This window comes from Canis lupus, chromosome 18 (assembly GCF_003254725.2).
Source record: "Canis lupus dingo isolate Sandy chromosome 18, ASM325472v2, whole genome shotgun sequence".
Lineage (NCBI taxonomy): Eukaryota > Metazoa > Chordata > Mammalia > Carnivora > Canidae > Canis > Canis lupus.
Window position 1 is genome coordinate 1,340,483 of NC_064260.1, and position 16,925 is coordinate 1,357,407.

The following is a 16,925-nucleotide window of genomic DNA, read 5'->3' on the forward strand; positions in this document are numbered from 1 at the left end:
GGCCTGGGAGCCCTGCCGTGGCGGGACCGTCCCAGTGCAGCTGCGGCCCCGGCCCGGCCTCGGGGCGCAGAGGGTGCTCAGCACCTGGGGGCTGGGCCGGGAAGCCACCCGGTGGGAACATGGGCTCCGTGGGCCCAGCCCTCACGGGGGCCACACGCGTCACCCCGTCCTCGTTACACATGTTGGGCTCCGTGCGTCTTAGGTGAATCCATGGCACCGAGGGGGACCACGGCCCAGGGGCCACTTGCCCGTGGCTTTTCAGGCAGGATGCCACCTCGGCTCCATTTTGGAGGTGACTTTGAGGACATGCCCAGGCCTTGCACGCATCGCTGCTCCATTGTACGTGAGGGGTCCTCCCGTGTGGGGACAGAGCGAAGGTGTGCGTGACACACGGAGGGTGGCCAGGGGCAGGAGGCCGTCCTGGGGGCAGACCCAGGGCCATCAGGCAGGCGGCTGCAGGGCACTGGCCTGGTCTGAAGTCAGGATGCATGAGCAACCCCTGGGGACCTTGTCCCCTCGGAGCTGAACCTGGGGACCCACACGTGGCTTCCAGGTGACCCACACGCTGTGGGAGGGAGAGCCGTGCTGGAAGGAACGCGGTCTTAATGAACATTGTTTCCAATCTCCCACTCGGATTCGAGAAGCCTTCCCTGGTCCTCGGCAACGGCGCGCACGTGTCCTGTCCCTGTGTGTCACCGTCACTCACACCTGGGATCTGGGAACAGGGTGGCCACCTGGCACGGCGGCGGACGGCATCCAGAAAGTCCGAGAGACAGATGCACGTTGTGCGGACCTGAGGCGTCCCGTGTGCCCTCACCGCCGCGCTCTCGGTGTTTCTAGGCCTCTGTTCTCCCGTCTTGGGGGGAGGGAGTCGGACACGAGGTTTCCAGGTCTGACGGTTTGGAAGCCGAACATTCTAAGCCCCAACTCTGCTGCCTTCGGTCGACAGCGGCGCCTCTGCCGCGGGAGCCAACAGAGGAGACACGGAGCTAAAGCAGAGCGAGGCCTTCGCCACCCAGAGCCACACGCGGGGGCGGGGATTACCGTCCTCGTCATCGTAGGGCAGGCGCATTTGCTGCAGACCCGAAAGTCGTATTTTTACATGAATTACAAATGGTAACATTATGTCTTCACATAAGTGGGTAGAGACACGCAAAATTGTACTTGACTTGCTAATGACCAGAGAGCAGGGAGATGAAAGAGCTTGCTTAAAACTGGGGACGGGATCCCTGGGTGGCGCAGCGGTTTGGTGCCTGCCTTTGGCCCAGGGCGGGATCCTGGAGACCCGGGATCGAATCCCACGTCGGGCTCCCGGTGCATGGAGCCTGCTTCTCCCTCTGCCTGTGTCGCTGCCTCTCTCTCTCTCTCTGTGTGACTATCATAAATAAATAAAATAAAATAAAATAAAAATTAAAAATTAAAAAAAAAAAAAACCGGGGACAAGGGGGATCCCTGGGTGGCTTAGCAGTTTGGCGCCTGCCTTTGGCCCAGGGCACGATCCTGGAGTCCCGCATTGGGCTCCCAGCATGGGGCCTGCTTCTCCCTCCTCCTGTGTCTCTGCCTCTCTCTCTCTCTCTGTGTCTATCATAAATAAATAAATAAATAAATAAATAAATAAATAAATAAATAAATAAATAAATCTTTAAAGAATAAAATAAAATAAAACTGGGGACGTGGGGCGCCTGGTGGCTCAGGGTCCTGGGATAGAGTTCCGCGTCGGGCTCCCTGCTCAGCGGGGCGTCTGTGTCTCCCTCTGCCCCTCACTCTGTTCTCTGTCTCCTTCTCTCAAATAAATAAGTTAATTAAATTAAAAATAAACCCAGGGATGTAGACAGTCCGTTCAGACAGGAGCACGCAGAGAAGACTCAGACCAGCTCCGCGAGCATCGCTGCCTCCCGGCCTCCCTGGGGGGACGTCCTACCGTCACCACAGGCGCACAGCCCACCGCACAGGGCTACGTGGGGTCTGCCCCTCTCACCTGGCAGCTGTGAGTCCGATGTGCTTTGAGAACAAAATGTTAAGTCCATGTTCCACTGTTGGTGGCCGGAAGTGAGGGCCTATGAGGAAGCCCCCCCTTCCCCCCCCATCTTGGGCTGGAGAGAGCAGACACGCATATTCCAAACAAAAACAAGCAAAGAAACTGGTTTGGAGGCAGCAGAGAGCAGGTGCTGTGGGAACAGGGGGCGCACCTGCCGTTGCTTCTCTGGGCGTCGACGTGTCCCCAGAGCTGGGGTAGGTGTTCCCCCACCAGCCGGAGCCCAGGGTGTGTGTGTGTGTGTTCAGGGAGCAGAGCCCAGGGCGGGGTTGGGGGGTGGGGGGTGGGGCTTAGGGAGCGGAGCCCAGGGCAGGGAGTTGGGGGGGGTGTTCAGGGAGCGGAGCCCAGGGCAGGGGGTGGGGGGGTTCAGGGAGCGGAGCCCAGGGCAGAGGGTGAGGGGTCTCAGGAAGTGGAGCCCGGGGCCGCGGCGGCCAGGAAGCTGGACACTGCGCCAGGAGCCAGGAGCCAGGAGCCAGGAGCAGGGCTCGACGGGCGGGCGGTGGGCTCCCAGGACTTGGGGGCACGATCACCCTTCGGGAACCAGGCCAGGTGTGCAGCCCCCGGAAGCACAGCAGAAGCAGGGCAGGGAGCACCTGCTGCCCAGCCCTGAATCAGGGGCGGCCCGGCTCCCGGGCGGCAGGCAGGTAACAAGCTAAGACAGCGGAGCTAAAGGAGGGAAAGCGCTGGATTCATCCACAAGAAGACCACGAAGGGAGAGAAAGCAAGAGGAACAAACAGGACGAACAGAAAGTAAATCCAGGAGCACAGATCTAAGCCCAAAGGTACGCAGCTTTGCATCCAGTAGACGTCAAGTGTCATTAAAAGATACAGATTTCCACGCAGCACTTTTTAGACTCTAGATGCTGCTTTCAAGAGACGCTTTAACTCTAGGTTTAAAATATATATATATTGGATGTGAACACAGGCAAAGACGGACCCCGTAACGTAACCGGTGGGAGCAGTTGGCCCTACATGATGTCAGAGATTTTAGATCCTAAGGCAAGAAGCATCAGGGGAGACCAATGGTAAAAGGATTGATATAACGGTCACACGTCAGTCATCTAAATATATATGTGCCCAATGGCGTGACCTTAAAGTAGGTAAAAAAATGAAAAATAAGAGAACTAAAAGTAGAGACAATAATTCTGTAATTATAATTGGATACTTTATTCACAACCATGTATCCAACACAGGCAGGACCGATCCACGGTATGTGAAGAGTTCTTACAAATAAACAAGAAACTCTGGACAATGAGGTAGGAAATAAATGCATATGACCTGCATGGCGCGTTCTGAATGTCAACACCGAAATCCTGAGTGATCAAGGAAATGCAAATTAAAACCAGGCGTGCCTGGGTGGCTCAGTTGCTTAGGCAGCTGGATCTTTTTTTTTTTTTTAAGTTTTTTATACTAATTTATCGATCTATCTATCTATCTGTCTATTTATTTATTCATGAGAGGCAGAGAGAGAGAGAGGCAGAGACACAGAAGGAGGGAGAAGGAGGCTCCATGTAGGGAGCCTGATGCAGGACTCGATCCCAGGACCCCGGGGTCAGATGCTCAACCCCTGAGCCCCCAGGCAACCCTAGGCATCTGGCTCTTGATCTCAGCTTAGGTCATGGCCTCAGGTTCATGAGATCGAGCCCCATATCGGGCTTCGTGCTGAGCTGGAGCCTGTTTGAGATTTCTCTGTCTCTGTCTCTGTCTCTCCCTCTCCCCCTCCCCATCTTGTGCTCTCTCTCCTCCTCCTCCCCTTAAATTTAAAAAAAAAAAATAGGGATCCCTGGGTGGCGCAGCGGTTTGGCGCCTGCCTTTGGCCCAGGGCGTGATCCTGAAGACCCGGGATCGAATCCCACGTCGGGCTCCTGGTGCATGGAGCCTGCTTCTCCCTCTGCCTGTGTTTCTGCCTCTCTCTCTCTCTCTGTGTGACTATCATAAATAGATAAAAATTTAAAAAAAAAACTTAAAAAATAATGGAAAATAAAACTACAACCCAGTATTATGACACATGCAGCCGATCTGATAAAATATAATGCAGACTAACAGTGTCAGGTGTTGTGCAGGACCCGCATGAACTGCAATCACCACGTACTGACCCTGAGGGTCCGAACTGGCACCCCCGCTGTGGGGCAATGTGTGTGTCTGGGTTTGCAGCAGGGCCACAGGGCCGCACACCGCATGAGCCGAGCACCCCACTCCTGGGGCCGGAGCGCACCCTGGACTCACACCTAAGCATGTAGACAGCGGCCTTTACTCTGAGAACGGCTGCCCTGGTCCCACTCCAGCCGTCTGCCGGGGACAGAAGTTCAGAGGCTAGACACCTGTCAGTAGTAGGATAAATAAGGTGGAGAATGTTCCTGAAACGGAACAGGAATGAGCCAAAGATGTGGGGGCAGAGGGACAGATCCTGGACGGCGCTCCGAGGAGGAGGCCCGCTGCACAGGATCCGGGGCCGATGGTTCTCCTCCCACCAGGTGCGGACACGGGCAACCCTGGGGGTCGCGGTGCATGGACCCAGGGCCCCAGGAGTCCTCAGGCAGCGCCCCGCCCCTGGGCTTGTGTGCGTCCTCACCGGTGTGTCGGCTCAGGAACACTCACCCAGCGCTGCGACCGAGTATTTGTGTGTTTTTCTGGATGATGAAAAGTTGACGTCAGCAGTGTCCAGAGAAGCGCCGGCTGCCCAGGTAGCAGGTGCGCGCCGGGCGGGCCCATCACAGGCAGCGGCCTCCCCCCAGGCTCCACAGGCGGGTGGCAGGCGACACGACAGTCCCCAACGGCTCCTTATGCGTTCGTTACTTTTAACGGAGCCCCAGACCCACAGCCAGCGGCCGAGGCCTGCCGTCTTCTCCTGGTCTGCGTGGACTGATGACAGGACCTATAGTTCTGGAGCCAAGCTCAGTACAGATTGCCCCCGTGGTTGCCACCCAGTGTCAAGGTGAGCAGTGTGCCCGTGGGCCGTGGGGTGGGGGTGGGAGCGTGGCCTGGGCTGCCCCCAGGGTCCCCTGTGTGCTCTGCAGGTGCGGCGGGGGGGGTCTGTCCCCCTCTCTGCCCTTCTGCTATGGCCTCATGTTTCAAACACTGCTCCGTGGATTAGAAACGCGCGTCGGGATGTTAGCAGCTGCTTGTGCGCCAAGGCCCCCGTGCTCGGGGAGGGGGGAGAGAGTCCGGAGAGGGGGTGTCAAGCCCTTCCTGCAAGGCTCTCGGGCCGGGTGGGCCCCGCCTCACCTCTGGGGTCTGCAGACGGAAATTCCACTGCAGCCTTGAATGGAGCTTGCCCCGACTTTGCTGATGGTGGGGGCTTTTTTTTTTTTTGAAACAGCAGACCTTTCACCATATTTCAAAACTTCAGAAAATACTTCTTGCATTTCTGCATAGGATTTACTAAAGTGTTTTCTGAGAATGTCTCACTTAAAAACGAGGGACTGTTTTGTTTCTTGGATTTCGGCGCAGGCTGGGGGTGTACGATGAATCAGAATTTATGGACTGGAGGGACCGGAGTAGGAGGACCTGGGAGTTAGCGCCTCCGTTCCGGGAATCTGGGAAGGACGCGCTCTGAAAGGAAGCGTGAACGGTGTGGGACACCATGTCCTCCCCACACACTCCCGGAGCCGCTCCCAGGGAAGGACACTCACTTCAGAGTAGTGTTCTTTTGGAGAAAACGGTTCCTTTTGCAGAAACCGAGTCTATTTCCTTTTGGTACGTAATTTACTGCCATTTAAAATTTTTCCCCATTTTAATTGTCCTTTTTGCTGCTTTCTGGTTAAGAAATGCCTCTGTACTAGATCCTTCCCGGAAGAACGTGGATGTGCACATGGACACGTGTGCTCACACATACGTGAGCACGCACTTGGTGATTTTGTTTAGCGCGGCAGGAGATGAGACTGCACATTAGGGAAACAGTATTTCCCGTCTTTTTTTGAAACCAGTGCCCTGCGAATCTAACATACGCCAGGTGCATGTCAAGGAAATTGAAATGCATTCGTGGCTTCCTCTGTAAATACCAGTGGGGGGATTTCATGTTCAGAAGAGACAGATTTGTGGGTTGGGAACGTGATTTGCAACAGGGGAGACAAACGTCGCTGTTTCAAGACCGGGAACTGATACCGAGTTGTGCATCGTTGGGAATTATTTTTTAACATCATGGTTCCCAAGGAAAGAATGCCAGTCGTCTAGTGCCCCGAATAAAGTGGGCCGCCTTGAGCCAGTGCTGGCCCCACGGGGCTCCGACACCGCGAGGACCCCTGCTCCAGGGCCCTGATGTTCTCGTGCTCCGGGCTGTGCCTCGGTGTTCAGTCTTTGATGGAAGAGAAGGAGATACGCCTCCAGGCACTGGCGTAGGTTTGCCTTCATCAGTACCACGTCTTCTTGCCTCCTGGCATTGCTTGTGGCTGAGATCCACGGGATATTATACTATATGTTGGCAAATCGAGCTCCAATAAGCCAAGTTAGCAGAAGCAGGAGTTGTTTTTTTTCCCCCTCAAGATTCTTAGTAGCTCTGGAGTTACAAATCTGTAAAACTAAATGTGTCATGAAAAGGAAGATACAACCCATCCACACCCTTGAGACAACAGCTAAAGCAGTTCCAGGAGGGAAATTTATGGAACTGAATGCTGACATTAAGAAAGAAGAAAATTCTTACATCAGTTAAGTCATCACTTCAAGAAACTAGAGTAGTAACAAGAAGAAAATAGTAAAGATGGGAACAAAAAATCAATAAAATTGAAAACAGAAAATCACTAGAGAAATATCAATGAAAGAAAAGCTAGTTCTTTGGAAAGATCCACGAAATTTATAAACTTCTAGCAAAACCGGATTTTAGGGGGGAGAAGATGCAAACTACTACCAACAGGAATAAAACAGGATAGATGCCTATATTTATGCTTATGAATAAGTGAAATGAATACTAATATGGATGCAATGGCTGGGAGGGAGGAATTGGGATTATTTGTTATTTGTCATTATTCACACTACTCTTGAAGCACAAGTGTTATTTGCAAGTGGGCTTGGATTAGTTAAAAAAAAGTGCAACATATGCTTAAAAAGAAGAGAAAATGTAATCATATAAAATGCTAAGTTAAATCCAGAAAAGGCAGAAAGAAAAATACAAAAATAGGAACAAAAAATAAAGGCAACAAATAGAAAAGAGTAACAAATATGGTAGATACAAATCCAGTTATATCAGTAATCACTTTATTTGTTTAAAGCTTTATTTTAGAGAAAGCATGCATGTGTGTGCATAAGTGGAGTGAGGGGCAGAGAGAGAGAGAATCTACAAGCAGACTCCCCACTGAGCACGAAGCCTGACGTGGGGCTCAGTCTCACCACCCTGAGATCGTGATCTGAGCCAAAACCAAGAGTTGGGCACCTGACTGAGCCACCCGGGTGCCCCTCAATATTCACTTTAAATGTTAATGACCTAAGAGATAGAAGTAGAGTAGTTCAGAACTTAAGACCCACCTATGTGGGGGCACCTGGGTGTCTCAGTGGGTGAGCATCTGCCTTTGGCTCAGGTCATGATCCTGGGGTCCTGGGATCGGGTCCTGCATAGGGCTTCTCATAGGGAGCCTGCTTCTCCCTCTGCCTCTCTCTTTGTGTCTCTCATGAATAAGTAAATACAATCTTATAAAAAAGACCCAGCTCTGTACTATGAGAACCCACCTTAAATATAAAATACATATATATATATATATATATATATATATATATATATATATATATAGTAAGTGGGTGGAGAAAAATATATCATTCTAACACTAATAAAAAGAAAGCAGGAGTAGCTGTATTAATTTCAGCGTAGATCAAAGCAAAGAAAGTATCCAAGATAAAGGAGGTGATTACTCATGATAAACGGGTCACCTCTCCAAGAAGACATAACGATCCGCCATGTGTACTCACCAACAATAGTGTCAGGATACATGAGGCAGAAAATGATGGAAGGAATACATGAATTCACTACTACAGTTGGAGACGTCAACATCTCCTATTGGAAAAGGACAGATCCAGCAGGCAGGAAATCAGTAAGGACATAGTTGAACTCAGTACCATCAATCAACTGCATATAATTGATACCTATTGACTACTTTTCCAACAATGGCACAATGCACATCCTTCTCAAGTTCACATGGAACGTTTACCAAGATGGAGTGTGATCTGGGCCATAAACACGCTGTGATACATCTAGAAGAATAGAAATCATATAGTGTCTACTCTCAGACCCCAGTGGAATTAAACCAGGAATCAATAACAGAAGGGTAACTGGAAAATCCACAGATACTTGGAGATACACAACAGCCTTCTAAAAACACATCGATCAAAAAAAGACATCTCAAGAGAAGTTTTAAAACATTTGAACTTCATTAAAGTGAAAACACAACTGATCAGAATTTGTGGGATGCAGCAAAAGTGGTGCTTGGAGAGGGATACATAAGGAGGCACTGAATGTGTATATTGGAAAATAACAAAGTAATGAAATCAGTCCAAACTCCCACCTAAGGAACTGAAAAAGAGACAAGCAAATTAAATCCAAAGGAAGCAGAAGGAAAGAAAAAAAAAAAGTAAAAATTTTAGCAGAAATCAATTACATTGAAAATGTGAAAAAAAATAAAAAGAAAAAAAAATAAAAAGAAAAGAAAATGTGAAATTCAGAGATAAAGTCAAAGAAACTGAGTTGGTTCTTTGGAAAACTCAGTAAAGTTGAGAAGTCTCTACCAGGCTCACTGAGGAAAAAAGAGAGAGGACACAATTTACTAATCTCAGAAATAGGGGGCATCACTCCAGATCCTACAGATGTTAGATAGATAACAGAGGAATTCTAGGGACAATTCCGTGCCCACAAGTTCAACAACCCACGTGAAATGACAGTGCAGTATTGGCAAAAGCATTGATAGATAAATCAATAAACAGAATTGAGCCCCCCCCCCCAATACACCCAAATACGTAGAGCGACCTGATCTTCGACAATGAGGTGAACACAGTGCAATGAAGAAAAGATCATCTTTTCAACCAACGGTGTCGAGCAGTTGGGCATCCACACGAAAAACTATGACCGTGTGGTACTTGTCTTCCTCCGAATGACTTGTTTCACTCCGCACCATACTCTCCAGGTCCATCCATGTGGTTGCACGTGGCAAGATGCATTCTTCCCAGCGGCGGGGTAGCAGTCCAGTGCGCGTAGATTCCACGCCTTCTTCGCCCGTTCGCCTATCAGTGGGCCTTCAGGCTGCTGCTCTGGCGCGGCGGTTGTCCACCACGCTGCAACGCCCGGGGTGCACAGAGCTTCCAATTAGTGGGTTTGTCTTTTGGGTAAATACCCAGTAGTGGAGCCTCTGGGTATACCATTGGATGGTATTTCCATATTTCATTTTCCGAGGAACCCCCATGCAGTGTCCACAGTGGTCGCAGCAGTTTACACTGCCACCAGCCGTGCACAGGGGCGCCTCCCTCTACATCGTTGCCAGTGCTTGTTATTTCTTGTCTTTTGATTTTAGCCACTCTGACAGCTGCGAGGTGGTATCTCGTGGTGGTTTTGGTTTCCATTTCCCTGACGGCGAGTCATGTTGAGGATCTTGGCCTGTGTCTGCTCTGGCCACCTGGATGTCTTCCTTGGAAAAGTGTCCATTCGGGGTCCCCTGCCCTTCTCTAAAGGAGGCTGTTAAAGCCCAAAACAATGAAATTACTTAGTCCAGGGTCACATAACTGTTAAGCAGTGCCATCCGATTTTGAATCTAGATGTTTCAGGAGAGGGGACCTGCAAGTGCAATTAGGGCGTGTCTTTAATGTGCAAGGCATACTGAGAGATATTAGGGCCAATTAGAAGGAGATTGCATCCTTGGATTAAACTCCATAAAAGAGACAAACAGAAAGAAGCACACTGCAGAGAGCTAGAGTGGACTGTCAAAATCACAGGTGTCTCATGCGCCGAGTGGGCCAAGTGTAGACAAAGTGGGTCCCACCCAGAACGGCTGTCGTGGCGCTGTTGGGCCGTGACCTCATGGAGCTGAGGAAGCCGTCCTGGGCTGAGGACGTCGGGAAGCAGCCCCGAGTGGGTTGTGCAGGCATGTGCCAGGCTAGAGGGCCTCACACCGGCCGTCTGGGTGGGCAAGGGTCTGTATTTAAAATATGGCAAAGCCGGCGGAGGGGAGGGACCTGACCGCACCCCGGGCGTCTGAGGTATCAGCGGGCGGGACACACGGGACCCTGCTCCAGAGAGAGAGAGGGTTGGAGCTGCAATTTGGATCCACTCCCAGATGGATGATTGTTAACTGCTAGAGGTCTCCAACGGAGGTAAAGTAAGTCCCGGGAGGAGCCCTGTGGGAAGGGCTGGGGGCGAGAAGCAAGCAGAGTCCCCGCGGGAGCAGGGGCCCTGTGTGTCGGGGCGCGGGGACCACGCGGTGGCATCGAGGAGCTGCTGTGCTTGACCACTGGGCTAATGTGAAAACTGTAGCCGCGAAACCGTGAGTTCCTGTGCTTGGGACTCCTCTGCCTAGAAGCGTCGGAGCCAGTCTTGCTCCTGGAGCTTGTTTGGATTCGCTTATTCTTAACAACTGTGTAGACGAATGTTTCTCGTGCCCTTAGGATGGCGTCCCTCCCAGCCCGGCTCGGGGTAGTGGGAGCGTATTATCGAGGACCTAGAAGTGAAGAGGGGGAGGGGGGTGGGGATCTGCCTCAGCGCTCAGGCTTGGGCTGGAGGCCCTACACAGACCCCACACCTGTCATCCCAACCGGGTGTGCGAACCACAACACAGTAGCTTCTGTTCGACTGGTGTCTTGGAAACCACGTCTCCGCATCCTTGACCTTCCACGAAGGAAGATGCAGGGGGCTGGGAAGCGCACGGCGGAGCGGTCGGGGGGTGCAGAGGCCTGGTCACCGCGAAGCCGGTGGCAGCGGCAGCAGCCCCTGGGCCGAGGCCCCGAACCCGCCCAGGGGGGAGGGGGACAGGCAGCCAGTGTTGCCAGCGCCCCACAGCCCACTCTGGCAGGTGTGGAAGCTACACGGCGCCCACCATTGCCCCGAGCAGCTGGCCCGTGTGCACTGCCCCTTGCAAAGCTGCCATGAAGAATAAACCCGGTTCTTTGAAAGCCCCAGTTAATTCATTTTTCCCCTACGATTGCTTAGAATTCATTAAATCAAAAGACTGCAGGTTCGACTCCTGTCTCAGGCCCACAAATGGAACAGCGGGTGGAAGTGGCAGTGTTGCCATAACAAACCTAAACCACACCAGTTTCATTTCGGGGCCAAAAGTGGGAGTATTTCCTTCTAGGCTGAGCCCTTCGCAGCATCATTCCTGAGACCGTGGACAAACTACCCGGGCAACGCGCGAGGTGCACCTGCACGCTCCTGACCTAGACGGTTTTTGTGTGTTTCAGGCCCAAACTGCTTTGCAGAAACCGCGGTCATCCCGGCCGGAAGAGAGGTCAAGACTGATGAATGTACCATATGTCACTGTACTTACGAGGAGGGGACGTGGAGGATCGAGAGGCAGGCCATGTGTACGAGGCACGAGTGCCGGCAGATGTAGAAACGGGACCATAAAAAAACAGACGTTTTTCTAGAACCTTTTACGGATGGGAACCTTCCAGAGGACCCTGGGGAGCATCCTTCAATGGGAGGAGACTTCGGATGAGGAACGTGGAAGGTGGGCGGCGCTTCTGCGATCCTTGCTCCCCCGAGAGAAAGAAATGGGTACATTTCAAAACGTCCACGAGAACTCGGGGCATGAGCCCCCTCTCTAAATAAATGTGCTATTTTCACAGTAAGTACACCGAGGAGCACTATTATATATTCAATGTATTTCTATAATCCCTCCATTAGAGAGCTTATATACGTGTTTTCTATAGATACAGATTAAAAATGCCGTGTTGTCAACCGTCCTCACTGTGTACCTGCCTGTCGCCTCCAGTTCGGGTTCTGTCCGCGAGCTCGGTGGCGGCTGCCGACGCTGCTTCTCTTGCGGGGCCGACGCCCGCCCGTCGATGCACCACGAGGCACGGGACCCTGAGATCCGGCCCCGTCCCGTTCCATCACAGAGACAGGCCTCGTGTCTGTCCTTAGAGACCCAGCACGTCAGTAGCTTGCCTTCCCAGTGACGACCCCCTGCCTTTACCGTCCCCGCTCCCAGGTGCTGGGAGATGCGGGGACAGAGATATGTGGTGTTCAGGGCCCCAGAGCGACCCAGACGTGTACCCCCCGCCCATGCACACTTCTTTCTCTCCTAAGCCCCCCGTGGGCCTCGCAGCAGGGGATGATGACGTAGGCACCGTGGCTCCAGAAGCTGCAGCGGGTGGGCCCGGCTGGGTGCAGGGCCCCCGCCATCCACGCAGCGGACTCAGGCTTCTTGCTGGAAGGACCAGCCACCCTCCGGAAGAGACCGGGTAACATCTGAAGGGCCTCCCCGCGTGAGCCACACTCGGGGAGCAGAGAGGGGACAGAGGGAGCCCCTGTGCGCTGCTCCTTCGGTTGCTTACCTGTGATCCCACATGGATTTTCTTTCTCTTCGCTTGGACAGGGAATTAAAAAAGCCACTGCAAATATCCTGATCTCTGGTCCCCGTGTCCTAGAGAATATTTCTGCCTTTAGCAACCTCGTTGACACCTGGCACACTGATGAGGAAGGGCGCTGGTCTTGACAGGTGTGCGGGGAGACATGATTATAATCGCTATTTGACTCCTTATAGGTTTTTCTGCCATATTTTTATTTACTTCAAAATTTTGAATTGAGCACCTATTAAGTAGCAACCATTGGATGATCAAAAAAAGGGGGGGGATAGAGCATGGTTTCTCGCCTTCATGGGCCTTTGGCCTAACATGAGTAAGAACTGAGAGTGCCTTGGGGCAGCAGGTCAGTCCGTCAGCAAAGAGGCTGGAAAGCTGTCCTGAGAAGAGCAAGGAATATGGAAACACTGAAATCGTTCACTCATTAAAGGTCAACTAATCAAGAAAAATGGATATAGTTGTCGTTATTGAAAACGTGAACCACTGTGTACCTTAATACATGGACAGCCGGCATTAGCGGAAGCTTCCAGAACTTTCCACATGCTCACAGTCTGTGTGCATCTTGTTTATCAAGAACACGTTGGGCCAAACGGGCTCCATGCGCCTAGAGTTTTGAGAAAATCCTCAGGGGAAGGATTAGCAAGTAGCTTTGGAAAACTGAACATTTGGCAGTAAAGGCTCCTCGATGTCGGCCATCGTCACTCTATTATCCCAAGGTAGATTTTATTTTATTTTTTTTTTTGAGACCAGGTTATGCAAGTGATGGTTTTGCCAACAGTGGGCTCTCCTTCCCCCGGGGCGGGAGGTGGGTCATTAGCTGTCCTAACAGGACACCTGGTGTCATGCGCCTTTCAACTAGTGGATGCACTAAACACATCTCACTGCTTAAAATCAAACATCAAGATAGAAAACACCTGAATTGTCTGAAATTGGATTTTTTAGACATTGCATGCACATAACGATTGTGTTGGGGGGACGGAGAAGCGTTTCTTAAACATACGATGCTGTAGGTCTCACAGCGTGTGAGCACGTATCTCTGAGACGCCGTTGGACGGCGCACGGGAGATGGTCCACACCAGCTTAGCCAAAACTTGAGAGCTCACCTCTATTATTTTTGAACTTACGGAAAACAGAATTATAGACACAAGCTGAACCTAACAAATATTAACAGTTTATTATATTTGCCTTAACAGGCAAGAGATCAAGCCTACTGTTACTATTAAGTCTTTAAAAATCAGATGCTTTTCTGCAACGCAATAGGGAGCGGTGAGGGCACCTGGCTGGCTGTCGGTGGAGCACACGACTCTTGATCTCGGGGTCACGAGCTCGAGCCCCACACTGAGGGTGGAGGTTACGTAAGCAATTCAGGAAGGGTGACCAGGTGCCCCCCATCCGTGCGAGGAGGCCGGCCACATCGTTGGCCCGTGTAACCTGACCTGATGTTGCAGGCCGCCCGCCCGCCGGCTGTTTGGTGCTGCAGGCTGTGCGGGGCAGGTGCGTGCTCTCCTGCAGAGACCGCCGCTCACCCGTGGGGTGAAGGCCTCCGAGCCATGCCACGTCCCACCTCCGGGGCCCCCTGGCTCACCCCCCTGCCCCGCAGCTTCCAGTCCGCCAGGCTTACCTCCCGGACACAGGGCGTCTGTGCCCCCGAGCTGGGCCGAGCTCCCCGCGGGCGGCCTGGCATCTTCAGGGTTCCCCGCAGCCTCCCACTGCCATCGGGCCTGGGCCTCACCACGCCCTGAACCAGCCCCTGCCTCTCAGCCCTGGGGGCCCAAGGACTGTCCCGCGGCGCCTCCGCCGTGCCACCCATTTGGTATTTGACGCTCGCACGGTTTAACGATTTAGAGACCACATCATACTTCTCATCACCCGCTTTGTCTGTTTGCTCTCTTATTTATCCTAAAATCTCCTTATTTCAGGCCGTGGAACATTTGGTCCCTGGAAGGTCATCCAACGCCCTTATGTTAAAGGCGTGTTGAGTCGTAGTCAGTATATTAACCCAGAGTCCTCTGCTGTCCGCGTGTGAGGCCAGCAGCTGTTCTGAAGAGCAGCCCAAGCTCCGGGGGCTGTTGGCCTTCCGCTGTCACTGCTGTCGCTGTCGCATGCTTTCTCGGGTGACTTGCAAATCTCCATGTCAGGGGACGGCAACCTGACCGGGACCAAACCCCACCAGCCCTTTTTGATGCAAGTCAGGAAACAAATCGCTTTTGGTGCGAAATTTCTGATGGTGGAAATAATTTCTTACATCGAGGTCCTTAGTGACGGTTAAACAAGTGGAGTTTACAGCTTTGGTCTTTGCCGTATTTACTTACCTAGTTTCAACTTTCAGAATATAAACTTCCTGTCTTAGACCTTCACAGTCCAGTGTGTATGCAGACTTTCATCTGCACACATAACATAGTCACTCGATGGGTGTCGAATAAGGTAATTGGGTCATTTCTGCAGAAACACACATTTCCAGAGGCCATTGGAAAAGTGTTGGGAGGTGGTGCTTGTCTATGTTCCACCAGATGCCGACGTTCACTCAAGAGGTTTGCAGAGCACGTGGTGTTTTTTTTGTACACCTAATTTTTATTTTTATTATTTTTTTTACATTTTTATTTTACTTCCAATTAGTTAACTACGGTATTATTTTGTTTCAGGTGTACAATACAGTGATTTAACAATTCTATGCATCACCTGGTGCTCATGACAACAGGTGCACTCCTCCATCCCCACCCCTGCCCACCTCCCCTCTGGTGACCAGCAGTGTGTTCTCTAGAGCAAAGAGTCTGTCCCTTGCTTTGCCTCTCTCTTTTTCCCTTTTGCTCATTTGTTTTCTTAAACTCCACACATGACTAAAATCCTATGGTATTTGTTTTTCTCTGAGTTGTTTTGCTTAACATTTTACTCTCTAGATCCACTTATGTTGTTGTAAATGGCAGGAAAGGCAGGATTTCACTTTTTTAAGGGTGAGGAATATATATTTTCCAACCATATATATATATGTTCCATATATATACACGTATATATATATATATATGTGTGTGTGTGTATATATATATATATACACACACACACATACCGCATCCTCTTTATCCACCCATCAGGTGATGGGCTGCCTCCATAATTTGGCTATTGTAGATAATGCTACTATTTGGATGTAGTAGTCCCAGTAGTTCATTTTTTATTGTTTCCCTTGCCTCAAGAGTCATCTCTAGAAAGAAAAATTGCTATGGCTGATGTTGAAAAAGTTCCTCTGTTCTTTTCTAAGAATTTTATGTTTTCAAGGTCTCTCATTTAGGTCTTTAATCCATTTTGAATTTATTTTTGTATATGGCATAAGAAAGTGGTCCAGTTTCATTCTTTTGCATGTTGCTGTCCAGTTTTCCCAACACATGTGTTGAAGAGATGGTGTTTTTTCTATTGGATATTCTTTCCTGTTTTGACAAAGACTAATTGGCATTTAGTTGTGGGCTTATTTCTGGATTTTATATTCTATTGTATTGATCTACATGTCCATGTCTGTACTAGTACCACAGAGGTTTTTTCTTAATTTGTTTCTTTGTTTTTGTTAGTTTTAGGGGTAGGATTTAGTGATTCATCAGTTACATATAACACTCAGTGCTCATTACTGTACCACAGTGTTCTGATCACCACAGCTTTGTAATATAACTTGAAGCCTGGAATTGTGATGCCTCCAAATTTGCTTTCTGTTTTCAAGATTGCTTTGGCTATTTGGGGTCTTTTGTGGATCTATACAAATTTTAGGATTGTTTGTTCTGTGAAAAATGTTGTTGGTATTTTGATAGGAATTGCATTAAATGTGGAGATTGCTTTGGGAAATATAGACATTGTAACAATATTTGTTCTTCCAATCCATGAGCATGGGATGTCTCTCCATTTCTTTGTGTCATCTTCAATTTCTTACATTACTGTTTTACAGTTTTCAGAGTCTAGGTCTTTCACCTGTTTGGCTGGGTTTATTCCTAGGTATCTTATTATTTTGGGTGCCAAACAACTAATTTTTAAGGGAATAAATCCTGTTGAAGACTTAAGTCACACCGACATTCATGCAAGGCATGCTCGCTCAACATGTCAATAATATTAGGAAGATTTAAGTGAAAATGCACTCTAAATGCTTGGCACACGGGCATTTGATGGTCCAAGAGATCGGTACTGTTCAACTCCTTCCTGTGAGTTCAGAGTAGTATGTGAACCCTATGACTTACATGTTACATGGGTACAGAATTACCAACAATAATCAAGAGATATACCTGAAGTCACTTTAGTACATCATTGACACATTCTGATGAGTTAAAGCAATTGAAAATATTGCCTCCTTAGTTTCAAATCAATTTTCAGGAAACAAACATTTCTCACTCTTACTTAAAAGTAATATTTAATGATTTTCCTTCTT

General features: G+C 50.1%; 1 protein-coding gene across 2 annotated transcripts in view; it reads left to right on the forward strand.

The window, feature by feature from the left end:
* Window positions 1–16,383, forward strand: part of VWC2 (von Willebrand factor C domain containing 2) — a 98,378-nt gene extending 81,995 nt beyond the window's left edge. The window contains exons 3-4 of one of the 2 annotated variants that reach the window (XR_003137662.3): window positions 11,402–11,787; window positions 11,873–16,383. Coding sequence is in view for 1 of the 2 variants with exons in the window: in XM_025449462.3 (XP_025305247.1) it covers window positions 11,402–11,553 (152 nt within the window). In the remaining variant the exon portion in view is untranslated. Of the gene's footprint in view, window positions 1–11,401 lie in introns of both variants that reach the window. The other variant, XM_025449462.3, reaches the window with a different exon arrangement.
* The last annotated feature ends 542 nt before the right edge of the window (window positions 16,384–16,925 follow it).